The following is a 14,792-nucleotide window of genomic DNA, read 5'->3' as shown; positions in this document are numbered from 1 at the left end:
GCCTAACTTCTTTTTCCATTAACAAAAATAACCTATCGATGATAAAGCTCTTAGAATCAGCATTTTAGAATGGACTGTTTTTTTTAGTGAAAAAATGTCAAGTTTTTGATATTTTTCTGGACTGCAGTTTCCCTAGACTAAACATTTCTGAGGAAGTTGCAGCTTTCAGCATATTCAGATGTAGGAAGGGAGATTTTGTGAGGGTTACAAAACAGCTGTTTTTTTTAAAGAGCTGTAGACATCTCTGATCTCTCCAGCAGCCTCCTCTGGCTGTGGTGGACTAATGTTACAAGGCAGAGGGCAGTTGCATAGTTTTGCATACTGTCAGCTTATCAGTTCCCTGGAGCAGTTCTACTAACTGCTAAACACATTCTAACTTGAAGGGCTGCTTAACTGAGGAAATCTTCTGACACTGTAAGGGCATTTATGAGCAGCCATAATCATTAGATAGCCCATTCTATTTACTTTTAATAAGCTGCAGAAAAAGTTTATCTTTCCACCTTTAGGATCCAGCTGTTGTCCTTCTTTTGAGAATTGTGTGCCCTCTGCTGCCCTCTGTGCCTTTTTTGTTTTTTTCAGATTGAAATGAAGAACTAAACATTGAGCATCCAAAAGCAAATTGCTTCAGTTTTTCCATTCATAAGAATCTGGAAATAAGATTCTTATGACTCTGCCTATATAGTTGGGATATGGCAGATAACTTCATATATTGGTATAATGAAAACTCTTGGCTCTCAGGGATTATAAACTCACACTTTGGCAGATCTAGAGGCGTAGAAATGTATTTTAATAGCAAATATGACTATGGACATTTACTGCCTTTAATATTTGATTGCATTTCAATATGAAAAGGTTAAGACAAGAAATGAATGCTGAGAATGTTAATGTTGATCATGATGCAGGAAGAGCACTGGGACACTGGGCCTCTTTGGAAGGGTGACATTGAGTCATTTCTGTTGTACTTAAGTTACAGAATAAAGATACAGCTTTCTAGTAGAAAGCAGCTGTGCCACAGCTCTTCTTCGTGTCCCTTTTTGCTCCTGTTGCTAATTCTGTTTAATTATTTTGTTTCAGGAAGGGTTTTCACTCGTTGGTAGCAAGAACTGGTTGAAGATTGTAAGACGCATGGATTGTCTGTTGTTTGGGACAACGATAAAGGCAAGATGCTATGTGGGCCACCTGTTTTTAAGCAACTGATCAGACCCTTTTCATCTTTTAAGGGTATATGGGAGTAGATGTGGAAGCTTCTCTAGTAGGTTAAATGGTACTGGGAAGAATACGTATGCTTAAGAAAGGTTTTTGCATCATAGGCAGAACATAAAACAAGGACTGTGGAGGGGAAGAAGAATAGCTAGTAAGAGGATGTTGAAGAGCCACAGCTTTGGTTGATCTGACGGTACGGGTCTGACAGAGCTGTGCAGTTACTCTCCATGCCCCAGCCCAGACTGGAAGGAGGTGGAGTTACATCATTGCTTGTCTTGCTATTTAGATGTTAAAAAGGTGTGTATTTTTGAATGCTTCCCTGAATGTCTTTTCATCATTTATCTTTAATATGAAAAAATAAATTTCTCTTGCTTTCTAGCTATATTAAATGTAAAGAATGATCCTCATCAAAGAAACATGGAGACGAATCACCTGGATTATTTTCTTTCAGAAATAATGATAAAAGCCCATCTGTTAACATTCACTGAGTATTGAAATTTAGGTAAAAGATCCTAATTTTAATGGGCTCATAGAGTAAGAGTTGAGAGTGGTCTCCAGGAACATCTAATAGAAGAGTCTTTATTAGACCCTCCAAAGGGTCATCAGAGAATTCACAGGGTCTCTGAACTGCATGGATTTCCACTGACCTCTGAAATTTATCACTTCCTTCAATTATGAATATTGGCATCAGACCATGGTAGTATTAGATCTGCACCAGTAGAAATCTCAGATATTTTCACATCACATTTCAGTTGTTTCAGGTATCTTATGTCATTTATGCTATCAGTATGCCCAGATTAAGGTGGTTATTAGTCCTGCTGCTAGATCTTTTTATTGAGTATGTTAATAAGGAAGCATGGGAACCTCCACGTCTTGGGTGCAGCCCTAAAAAGCAACAACAACAAAAACAACAAAAAGCCAGGCCAGGCCACCCATTGGTTTTCTGACTCTCAGTCCAGGACTGTGTCAGGCTGAATGAATGTCTGTGTTTTTTAAAAAGTTGCACCATGCTATATGTCTGATATTTGAGTTTTAGTGTTTTCCTGATTATATGTTATTAAAATTTTTAACTAACTGTAAGGAGAAAAATCAAAGTCAAATAATTTGACCACTCAAAAATAATCATTATTAACATTTTGAAGTTTTTACTAGACACATATATAGTATCAGTTAGGATAGTGTTCAAATGTATGTGATGGAAAATCCGGGTATAATGTGGCCCCCCAAAATTCAGGGTTATTTTTTTCACTGGGTAGGCAATCCAGAAGCAGGCGGTTGCTAGCATTGGCTCAGCATCTCCACCATGTGCAAGTAAGTGCCTTTGCAATTCCCTTGGCCTCTCCCTCCCATTTTCAAAATGGCTACTTCAGCTCTGTCATTTTCATTGATAGGAGAGCCGCTTTATCAGTCCCTTTCATAAGGAAAGCATAAACTCTCCAACCTCCCACAATCCCTAGATATCTGCAGCTGTCTCATGGACCAGAACAGTGTAATGTAACCATCCCAGCCTGCCAAGATTAGCAAAATGAGTGTTAGCTTGTCCACCCTTTGGTGTGCACTCATGGCAATGAACAGTGTCTGCCATGTAGATAATTTATGAATTTGGGATTGTGGTATACAGAGTGCTTTGTATCCTGCTTTTGTCATGTGATGTTGTATCTGGACCAAGTCATTTCTTAGTCTTGAAAAACGTTTTTTGGATTTTTATTGTTCAGATGTACCATAAGTTAACTAGTTCCCAGTTTTTCACTACTATAGAAATGTTTTTTTTTTTGTTTTTTGTGGGGTTTTTTTTGGTCTTTTTGCTATTTCTTTGGGCCGCTCCCGCGGCATATGGAGGTTCCCAGGCTAGGGGTTGAATCGGAGCTGGAGCCACCGGCCTACGCCAGAGCCACAGCAACACGGGATCCAAGCCGCGTCTGCAACCTACACCACAGCTCACGGCAACGCCGGATCGTTAACCCACTGAGCAAGGGCAGGGACCGAACCCGCAACCTCATGGTTCCTAGTCGGATTCGTTAACCACTGCGCCACGACGGGAACTCCTGTTTTGATTTTCATAAGGATTTATTTATAGGGTTCTTAGAAGTACTAGAAGTATGAATGTTTATTTTGTAAATGTGCCCTTCAGATGGGTTGTCCCTGTTTCTGTAGTGCTAACACCGTGTAAAAATGCTCATTTATCCAAATCCTCCCCAACAGGGTGATAGACATTTAATTAAAAGCTAGTTTCCAATTTGATAAGAAAAAATGAACATCTTCCTTAAATTTGCATTTCTTTGGTAACTAATGAGATGAAATTTTTTTTTTTTTTTGCCTTTTTGCCTTTTTGCTATTTCTTTGGGACGCTCCCACGGCATATGGAGGTTCCCAGGCTAGGGGTCGAATCAGAGCTGTAGCCCCCGGCCTACACCAGAGCCACAGCAACACGGGATCCAAGCCGCGTCTGCAACCTACACCACAGCTCACAGCAACGCCAGATCGTTAACCCACTGAGCAGGGCAGGGACCGAACCCGCAACCTCATGGTTCCTAGTCGGATTCGTTAACCACTGCGCCATGACGGGAACTCCAAGATGAACTTTTTTGTGTGTATTTTTTAGCTAGCTCTATTTCTTATGTGAATCACCTGTCTACTGCTTTTGCCTAATTTTCCTCTTAAGTCTTTAGACACTATGTGTATGGACATTACATGTTAAATGCATGTATAAATTACATGTTATACAGAAAAAAATATGTTTTTGTGTAGTTACATAATTTTATATATTTGGGTATATATCATACACTTAATATGTAGATTTAAAATTCTTTAAGTTTTTGCCTATTGTTGTGATTAATATTTATCCCAAAGATATTTCTTGTTGTTCACTGGATATTTTCTTAATTCTTTCATTTATTTTTTGGCTGCACCCACAGCATGCCTAAGTTCCCAGCCTAGGGATTGAACCCACACCAAAGTAGTGACAATGCTGGATCCTTAACCCATTAAGCCACCAGGAAACTCCTGGATTTTTAAATTAAAAAAAATTTTTTTAACTCAGTGAGTTTTATTACATTTATAGTTGTACAACGATCTTCACAACCCAATTTTATAGCATTTCCATCCCAAACCCCCAGCCCATCCTCTCACCCCCAACTTGTCTCCTTTGGAACTCATAAGTTTTTCAAAGTCTGTGAATCAGTATTTGTTCTGCAAAGAAGTTCATTATATCATTTTTAGATTCCACAGTTAAGTGATAGCATATGAGGTTGGTGTCTCACTAACTTCACTTAGCATGATAATTTCTAGGTCCATCCATGTTGCTGCAAATGCCATGATTTTTTTCCTTTTAATGTCTGAGTAATATTCCATTGTGTATACATACCACATCTTCTTTATCCACTCCTCTGTCGATGGACATTTAGGTTGTTTCCACATCTTGGCTGTTGTGTATAGTGCTGCAGTGAACATTGGAGTACATGTGTCTTTTTGAGTCACGGTTTTCTCTGGATAGATGCCCAAGAGTGGGATTGCTGGATCAAATGGTAGTTCTATTTTTAGTTTTCTGAGGAATCTCCACACTGTTTTCCATAGTGGTTGCACTAATTTACATTCCCACCAACAGTGTAAGAGGGTTCCCTTTTCTCCACACCCTCTCCAGCATTTGTTGTTTGTAGACATTTTGATGACAGCCATTCTGGCCAGTGTATGGTGATACCTCAGAGTAGTTTTGATTTGTATTTCTCTAATAATGAGTGATGTTGAACATCTTTTCATGTGTTTTTTGGCCACCTGTATATCTTCTTTGGAGAACTGTTTAGCTCTCCTGCCCGTTTTTTGATGGGGTTGTTTGTGTTTTTTGGTATTGATCAGTAGGAGGTGTTTATAAATTTTGGAGCTTAATCCCTTGTCAGTCACTTCATTTGCAAATATTTTTTCCCATTCTGTAGGTTGTCTTTTCATTTTGTTTAGGGTTTCCTTTGCTGTGCAGAAACTTTCAAGTTTAACTAGGTCCTGTTTGTTTTTATTGTCGTCACTCTAGGAGGTGGATATGAGAAGATACTGCTGTGGTTGGAGAGTGTTCAGCCTCTGTTTTCCTCTAAGAGTTTTATAGTATTCAGTTTTATATTTTGGCCTTTAATCCATTTTGAGTTTATTTTTGTGTATGGTGTTAGGATGTGTTCTAATTTCATTCTTTTCCATGTAGCTGTCCAGTTTTTACCAGCACTGCTTATTGAAGAGACTGTCCTTTCTCCACTGTATATTCTTGCCTCCTTTGCTATAGATTAGTTGACTGTAGGTATGTGGGTTTTCTGTGCTCTATCCTGTTCCACTGATCTATATTTGTTTTTGTGCCAGTACCACACAGTTTTGATGACTGTAGTTTTGTAGTAAAATCTGAAGTGAGGGAGCCTGATTCCTCCAGCTTCATTTTTTTTTTTTTCTCTCTCTCTCTCAGGATGGCTTTGGCTATTCTGGGTCTTTGTGCTTCCAAACAAACTTTAAAATATTTTGTTCTAGTTCTGTGAAAAATGTCCTTGGTAGTGTGATAGGGATTGCATTGAATCTGTAGATTGCTTTGGGTAGTATAGTCATTTTGATAATGTTGATTCTTACAATCCAAGAGCATGGTATGTCTTTCCATCTGTTTGTGTCATCTTTGATTTCTTTCATCAGTGTCTTCTAGTTTTCAGAGTACAGGTATTTTATCTCTTTGGGAAGGTTTACTCCTAGGTATTTTATTCTTTTGAATGCAGTAGTAAATGGGATTGCTTCCCTAATTTCTCTTTCTGATCTTTCATCGTTATTATATAGAAATGCCGTTGATTTCTATGTATTAATTTTGTATCCTGCAACTTTGCCAAATTCATTGATGAGCTTAAATAGTTTTCTGGTAGCGTCTTTAGGATTTTCCAGGTATAGGATCATGTCATCTGCAAATAGGGATAGTTTTATTTCTTCCTTTCCAATTTGGATTCCTTTTATTTCTTTTACTTCTCTGATTGCTGTGGCTAGGACTTCCAGAACTATGTTGAAGAGTAGTGGCGAGAACGGACATCTTTGTCTTGTTCCTGATCTCAGCGGGAATTACTTAATGATGTTAGCTGTGGGTTTGTCATATATGTCCTTTATTATGTTGAGGTAGGTTTGCTCTATGCCCACTTTCTGAAGGGTTTTTTTTTTTTTTTTAATCAGAAATGGGTGGTGGATTTCGTCAAAGGCTTTTTCTGCATCTATTGAGAGGATCATATGGTTTTTATTCTTCAGTTTGTTAATGTGGTATATCACACTGATTGATTTGCAGATATTGAAGAATCCTTGTATCCATGGAATAAATCCCACTTGATCACGATGTACAATCCTTTTAATGCATTGCTTGATTTGGTTTGCTAGTATCTTATTGAGGATTTTTGCATCTATGTTTATCAGTGATATTGGTATCAGGGTGATGGTGGCCACATAGAATGAGTTTGGGAGTGTTCCTTCCTCTGCAATTTTTTGGAATAGTTTCATAAGGATAGGTGTTAACTCTTCTCTAAATGTTTGATAGAATTCGCCTGTGAAGCCATCTTGTCCTGGACTTTTGTTTGTTGGAAGTTCTACAATCACAGTTTCAATTTCAGTACTTGTGATTGGTCCATACATCTTTTCTATTTCATCTTGGTTTAGTCCTGGAACTTTGTACTTTTCTAATAATTGGTCCATTTCTTCTCAGTTGTCCATGTTATTGGCATATAGTTGCTTGTAGTAGTCTCTTATGATCCTTTGTATTTCTGTGGTGTCTGTAGTAACGTCTCCTTTTTCACTTCTAATTTTATTGATTTGAGTCCTCTTTTTCTTGATGAGTCTAAGAGTTTATCAATTTTGTTAATAATTTCAAAGAACCAGCTTTTAGTTTCATTGATCTTTCCTATGGTTTTCTTCATTTCTGTTTTATTTCTCCTCTGATCTTTATTATGTCTTTCCTTCTGCTAACTTAGGTCTTGTCTGTTCTCTCTCTAGTTGCTTTAGGTGTAAAATTAGGTTTTTTTGGGGGGGGGGTTGAGCTTTTTCTTGTTTCCTGAGGTAGGCTTGTATTGCTATAAACTTCTCTTTTGGGATTACTTTTACTGCAACCCCATAGATTTTGGATTGTTGTGTCTTTGTTGTCATTTGCTTCTAGGTATTTTTTAATTTCCTCTTTGATTTCTTCAGTGATCCATTGGTTGTTTAGTAGCATGTTGTTTAGTCTCCACGTGTTTGTGCTTTTTGCAGTTTTTTTCTTGTTGTTAGTTTCCAGTTATATAGCGTTGTGGTCGGAAAAGATGCTTGATATGATTTCAATTTTCTTAAAGTTACTGAGGTTTGATTTGTAGCCCAGGATGTGATCTGTCTTAGAGAATGTTCCATGTGCACTTGAGAAGAATGTGTATTCTGTTGCTTTTGGATGAAATGTCCTATAAATATCTATTAAGTCCATCTGGTCTAATGCTTCATTCAGGGCCTGTGTTTCCTTATTGACTTTCTGTCTGGATGATCTCTCCATTGCTGTAAGTGGGTTTTAAAGTCCTCTTTTGTCAATTTCTTCTTTTAAGGTTGTTAGCAGTTGCCTTATATATCGAGGTGATCCTATGTTGGGTGCATATATATTTGCAATTGTTATATCTTATTCTTGGATTGATCCTTTGATCATTATATAATCTCCTTTCTCTCTTATAATATTCTTTAAGGTCTGTTTTGTCTGATACGAGTATTGCTACTCCAGCTTTCTTTTGATTCCCATTTGCATGGAATATTATCATCCATCCTCTCATTTTCAATTTTTAATGTGTCCCTAGAACTGAAGTGGGTCTCTTGAAGATAGCATATATATTGGTCTTGTTTTTGTATCCATTCAGCCAGTCTGTGTCTTTTGGTTGGGGCATTTAGTCCATTTACATTTAAGGTAATTATCGATATGTATATTCTCATTGCCATTTTATTAACTGTTTTGGGTTTGTTTTTGTTGGAATTTTTTTCTTTTCTTCTTTTCCTCTCGTGGTTTGATGACTATCTTTATTGTATTTAGTTGCTTTTTTGTATTTGTGTGTGTATCTATTGTAGATTTTTGGTTTGCAGTTACTTCTGATGTTTCAATACAGGAATATATATATATATATATATATATATATATATATATATATATATATATATATATTTTCCAGTGTCCTGCATCTGTACCCTCCTGTTCTCATGATTTCTGATTTTGGTAGCATACTTGCATGTGGATGATTTCCTACCTTTACTGTATGTATGCCTTTATTGGTGAGCCTTGTCATTTGTAATATTTTTGTTTCTAGTTGTGGCCTTTTCTTTTCCACCTAGAGAAGTTCCTTTAGTATTTGTCATAAAGCTGGTTTAGTGATGCTGAATTCTCTTAGCTTTTGCTTGTCTATAAAGCTTTTGATTTCTCCTTCAGATCTGAATGAGAGCCTTATTGGGTAGAGTAATCTTCATTGGAGTTTTTTTCCTTTTATCACTTTATCATGTCACTGCCTTCTGGCCTGCAGAGTTTCTGCTGAAAAATCTGCTGATAACCTTATCAGGGTTCCCTTGTATGTTATTTGTTTCTTTTCTCTAGCTGCTTTCAGTATTTTCTCTTTGTTGGAGTTCCCATCGTGTCTCAGTGGAAATGAATCTGACTAGCACCCATGAGGGTGCAGGTTCAATTCCTGGTCTCAGTCAGTTAAGGATCTGGTGTTGCTGTGAGCTGTGGTGTAGGTCACAGACACAGCTCAAATCTGGCATTTCTCTGACTGTGGTGTAGGCCAGCAGCTACAGCTCCGATTTGACCCCTAGCCTGGGGAATCTCCATATGCTGTGGGTGCAGCCCTAAAAAGACAAAAAAAAAAAAAATTCTTTGTCTTTAATTTTTGATCATTTTGATTAATATGTGTCTCAGGGTGTTCCTCCTTGGGTTTATTTTATATGGTACTCGTGCTTCCTGGATTTGGGTGAGTGATTCCTTTCCCACATTAGGGAAGTTTTCAGCTATTATATCTTCAATTTTTTTTTCTGGCCCTTTCTCTCTCTCTTTTCTCCTTCTGGCATCCCTATAATATGGATGTTGGTGCATTTAATGTGGTCCAAGAAGTCTCTGAGACTGTATTCATTTCTTTTCAATTTTTTTTCTCTTTTCTGTTCCACATCAGTGATTTCCACTAGACTGTCTTCCTCCTTGCTAATTCATTCTTCTGCCTCCTGTATTCTACTGTTGGTTGCTTCTAATGAAATTTTTGTTACTGTATTTTGAATCTCTGCTTGCTTAATCATTAAATCTTGTATTTCTTTGCTCAGTGTTTCTTGTAAATTATCAATCTTTGCCTCTGGTTTATTTCCAATATCTTGAGTCATCTTCACTATCATCAGTCTAAAGTCTTTTACATGGAGGGTGATACTCTCCAGATCACTTAGCTGTTTTTCTGAGCTTTTCTTCTGGCTCCTTTATCTGAGTCATAATTCTCTGCCTTTTCATTTTGTATAGATTTTTGGTGTGGTCTCGTTTTTGCAGACAATACTGTAGCCTCTCTTGCTTCTGATGTTCGCCCCCCCCTTGTGGCCAAAGTTGGTATAGGGGGAAAGACTGGTGCCTGTCCACTGGTAGGTGGAGCTGATTCTTATCCCTCTGGTGGGTGGTGCTTTGTCTCTGGGTGATATTAGAGAGGCTGTGTGCCTGGGTTTCTTTAGGCAGCCTGTTTGCTGATGAGTGGGGCTGTGATCCCACCTGGATTATTGTTTGACCTGGGACTTCTCAGTGCTGATGGGTGGGGCCAGATTTTTCAAAAATGGCCACCTCTAGAGGAACAGACACTGATGATTATTCCAGAGACCTTTGCCTCCAATGTCCTTCCCCCATAATGAGCTACAGTCACTCCTTTATTTCCCAGGAGATCCTCCAAGAACTGCAGTCAGGTCTGACTCAGATTCCTGTGGAATCTCTGCTTTGCCCTGGGACCCAGTGCACATGAAAGCTTGTGTGCACCTTTCAAGAATGGGGTCTCTGTCTACCCCAGTCCCATGGAGCTCTTTCACACAAGCCCCACTGGTCTTCAATGCCAAATGCTCTGGGGGCTCTCTCTCCCAAAGCCAGATCACCAAGTGTGGGGACTGATGTGGGACTAAGAACTCTCACTCCCACAGGTGAGTCTCTGTGATACAGTCACTTTTCCGTCTGTGGGCTGCCCACCCAATGGGTATGGGGTTGCTTATATCATGTAATAGTCCCTCCTGCTGTCTTGATGCGGCCTTCTCTTTGTCTTCTGGAGTAGGTTATCTTTGATAGTTTGCAGTCTGTCTGGTTGAAGATTGTTCATCAGTTGATTGTAATTTTGTTGCTTTTATGAGAGAAGGTGAGCTCCAGTCCTTCTACTATGCCATCTTAATCTCATCTAACCCTGAGTTGTTTTAAATTTAACTTCCTTACTAAACTTTTATTAGTTCCGATAATTTATTGTAATTTTTTTAATTTCTAGGAAATAAATTTGAAATTTACAAACCATATAATTTATTCCCATAGTTTACACTTTCTGCTTTTCTCACCTTACTAAATTATCTAGACCTTCCAGAACACCATAATTATGTAGTTGTACAGCCATCCTTGATATCTTGATCATCTGAATGGGAAGTAGTGTTTAGACATTAAGAATTATTTATGGCTGTTGGTTGGACATTCTTTACCCTGTAGGGGAGATATTCTATCATTTGTACTTTATTTACTAATATTTACATCAGGATTACATATTGAATTTTAACACCTATCAAGACCATGATTTTTTTTTATCCTTTGACCTATTGACTTGATATGTTAATAGTGAGCCAACATATTCTTCTTTTTGCCTTATCTGACAAAGGGTGCATATTCTCAGTGTTTCTTAACTTGGATAACTTTTAGTTTACCAAGTATTACATAACAAACATCATTGTTTAAGTTGACAAATAGGAGAAGTATTTTGAAATAAAACTTTCATTCCTTTGACATAAATTTAGTGTAACCTAAATTCTATAATAAAGAGTACATTTCTTTTCTCCGGCCAAAATAAGTAGATTGTGTTAAGTCCTACCTACTGTAAGGACCTATAAGTTTCTTTCTTTCTTTTTATTTATTTATTTATTTATGTCCTGGTAGGGCTGCACCCATGGCATGTGGAGGTTCCCAGGCTAGGGGTTTAATCAGAGCTGTAGCTGCCAGCCCAACTCACAGCCACACCAACACCAGATCAGAGCAACGCTAGATCCTTAACCCACTGAGCAAGGCCAGGGATCGAACCCACATCCTCATGGATACTAGTCAGGTTTGTTAACTGCTGAGCCACAATGGGAACACTAGGTTTCTTTTTTTTAGTAATTGTAATCAAAATGGTCCTGGCTGATTGGCTAACAGTCAACATATAATTCTCTATCTGGAGGGACTTTGGTTCAAAAGAGTAAACCTTAAACTACAATCCTCACCCCTCTTAACTCGCTGAAGAATTTTGTCATGATTTTTGCTTGGCCTCCGCCCTGAGTATCACCTCTTGGTTTCAGAGCAAAGAAACAGAGAATGCTGAAGTCCCTTCTCTGTCTAAATTCTTTTTCCATACTCCCCACCCCACCTCAAATTTCTACAGTAGAGGAGTTCACTACTAGTGGTGGGAAACCTGCTCCAGTCTGGGTGATGAATCTAAAACCAGCAGGAAAACGTGGCCCTGTTTGTGAGGATTCCCATGTCTCCTTGACTATCTTCCTACGTGACACTAACTGGGGCACTGTGTCTCCCATGTGTGCCTGTAACATTAAGCTGTAGAGTCTGCAGCTTAAGGTCTCTGCGTGGAGATGCCATTCAAACCTGTGCATCAGCATTTAGCGGGCCCAGTGCTTCCTGGAAGGCGAAGCTGGATTTTCTTGTGGGTACGTAAACATAAGTATGAGGAGATAAGCACTGTCCTTAACTTTTGTTTCCTCAAGGAGTCTTTGTAAAAGGGAGTTTTCTGTCAGTTGTAAGAACTTGAAATTAAGTGTTTTGAAGTAGGGTGGGAACAATTCAACATAAAATATAGTAATTTTGAGCTAATCTCCTTAGATGATAGATGTTGGAGGCTATATATTTGGGACAATTTATGGCTGTTAGTATATACTTGAAAAGCTTTCATTTCACATTTCATTTCTGACTTTTAATTATGGCATAAAATAAATCTCATCAAGATTTTCAACCTAGGAGCCCTTTTGATAACCCGGTGGTAGGTTTTCTGTTGTGGTACACACCCTGACACTGAGGATGTGGGATGAAGATGTAAGTCATTTTCAGATTTTTCCTGCTGTACCTTGGTTTTTATCTTGTGTCCACATGCATTGAAGTGGTATTTCTGGCTGCAGATGATAAGCTCAGATTCTGTCTGAGAATTTTACAGAAGCAAACATGGAGCAAGACAGCAGTCAAACTATCAGACACACGAACCTTCCATGTCATTTCTTGGAACTACATTCCAAAGAAACCCTAACTATCCAAACTCATTCTGATGTATATTCACATACATATAGATTCCTCAAGATAAGCGGTCTGAGATTTTTGCTCTACTTACACACTTAATAAGTATATAACTTACTATACCCATAAACATTTGTGAGACACTGATTTTTATTACTTATCAGAAGGCTAGATAATTACAGAATCATCATGGAAATAGCTAATAGAAAGTTCGGTTGTATAGATGTCCCCATGTGCAGTCTAAATTAGGCGAGTTGGAAACTGAAGTTAATTGTAAATAAGAAATCAGCTCAGTTTCACAGAAGAAGATTCACAGAACTAAAACTGAAGGTGGAATTCTCTTTTCAGTTCTTTGCCCTTCCTCCAGTAAAGTTAGCTTTTGAGATATTCTCAATAATTTGGGGATTAATCACTTAAAAGAAAAATGGCTAAGGAAATGAATAGGTACAATACACAAAAATACAAATGACCAATACAGAGAAGAAAATTATTCACCCTCACTTGTAATCAAAGAGATGAAATCCTAAGATAAAAATCCACAATCCTCGGTGTTGAAAGTGCTGGGAAATGGGAAATGGGCTGGTGGATTCTTGCTGGGAGCAGATTGGTCCTTTTGCCCTAGAGCCTAGAATGGCATTAGGTATCAGCATACTCAGATAATTTGACCAGGCAAGTCTGCTTTTAGGCATTAATCTACAAAAATACATGTTTACGAGTGATATCAAAGCTTTGTGGGTATATATTAGGAAAAAAAGATTGGAGATAAATGTTTCAGCAAGGGGCCATTTAATAAGAGAATACTCTTCAGCCATTAAAAGGAAGGATGTATACTTCTATTTTTGTACTCATTGTTAAGTTTAAAATTAGGTTATAAAACAGTGTGGTTTAAAAATGTATGTATGTCACATATAGCCTATATATTTTATATATGTATATAATTCTATAATATATAATTACCCGTGTTTGCATATGTTCTAATATACACATATATATTAAAATATTTCCTGGGAGTTCCCTGGTGGCCTAGTGGTTAAGGGATCTGGTGTCATCACTGCAATGGCTCAGGTCACCTCTTTGGCACAGGTTTGATCCCTGACTGGGGATCTTCTTCCTCATGCCATGGTGTGGCATATGCATAAATAGGTAAGTAGATAGATAGAATATTGCCTTTTCACATTTTTGTTGTTGTTGAGGGGGCAGTGATAATGGATTACTTTTATACTCAGGGAAAAGAATTAAATGAATTAATAAATGAGAACTCAAGAGTCAGTAAAGGGGCAGCGGTGTCTGTTCTTCTAGACATAATACCTTACCGCTACTTAGGCCAAGTTTTCTGTGTCCTAAAGATGTGGCTTTGCTTGATGGCTTTATCTAAAAATTTGAATAGTGTAAATTGTAAACAGAAAAATCATGGATTTTTGCTTATAAGGAACTTTCAGGATGTTGTTAACTGTGGTTAGATTTTCCAGTTAGCAATGCGATTTATGCATTTAATAGATGAAAAGCGCTGTTACTATATTCAGTTATTAGCATCTGCATTTCTTTACAGAAGAAACTGAACAAAGGTACACAATACATACCACCATTCAGGGTGGCTTTCATGTAAGCTGACTCCTAAAACTAGGCAGAATATCAGACTAGAAAAAGAGGAAGCTACTTCTATTAAAATAATGGGTTTATTGTTATTGTTAAATTTAGTTCTGTTTTTAAACTTAAAATCAAATATATTTGATGCAGTTTCCACATCTAAAAATTTTATTGCATCTCTCCCACTCTTGCTGATTTGCCAGGGGATGTAACTCATACAGCAAATCAGAGGCAACATGTGATTCGTGTGTGTGATTTGTAGAGTAGCCTGGCCTCTTTAAGGATAGAGGGCACTATGGATTATTAACATCAGATACATTAGCTCTTGGCATTTGCCTGTCACCTGATCCCCAGTTTTGTTTTTCGGATTCACTGGCTTGTTTCATGTGGTATCCACCTGGTTACCTCTTTTACATATTCAGGTTTGGAAAATTTTGTTGAGCCAGGACTATGCTGTATCATCTTCACTGATTTTCCACCTAAGGAATTAGTATGAAATCTTTGTTACAAAGTAAAATAAAACATTGTGTTTTTTTTTGTT

The 14,792-nt window shown here is 37.8% G+C and overlaps 1 protein-coding gene across 6 annotated transcripts in view; it reads left to right on the top strand.

Annotated features, from left to right (window-relative positions):
- The window catches only part of REC114 (REC114 meiotic recombination protein), a 108,224-nt gene that overhangs the window by 74,823 nt on the left and 18,609 nt on the right, over positions 1-14,792 (top strand). For 2 of the 6 annotated variants that reach the window (XM_005656289.3, XM_021099081.1), the window contains exons 3-4: positions 1,075-1,158; positions 2,460-2,514. The exons of 2 other annotated variants lie outside the window; for them this stretch is intronic. In XM_005656289.3, coding sequence (XP_005656346.1) covers positions 1,075-1,158; positions 2,460-2,514 — 139 coding nt within the window. The remainder of the gene's footprint in view (positions 1-1,074; positions 1,159-2,459; positions 2,515-14,792) is intronic. 2 more of the 6 variants (XM_005656287.3, XM_001928745.5) reach the window with 1 other exon arrangement.

Source organism: Sus scrofa, chromosome 7, assembly GCF_000003025.6.
Source record: "Sus scrofa isolate TJ Tabasco breed Duroc chromosome 7, Sscrofa11.1, whole genome shotgun sequence".
NCBI classification, from domain to species: domain Eukaryota; kingdom Metazoa; phylum Chordata; class Mammalia; order Artiodactyla; family Suidae; genus Sus; species Sus scrofa.
This window is presented reverse-complemented; position numbering and strand designations above follow the sequence as displayed.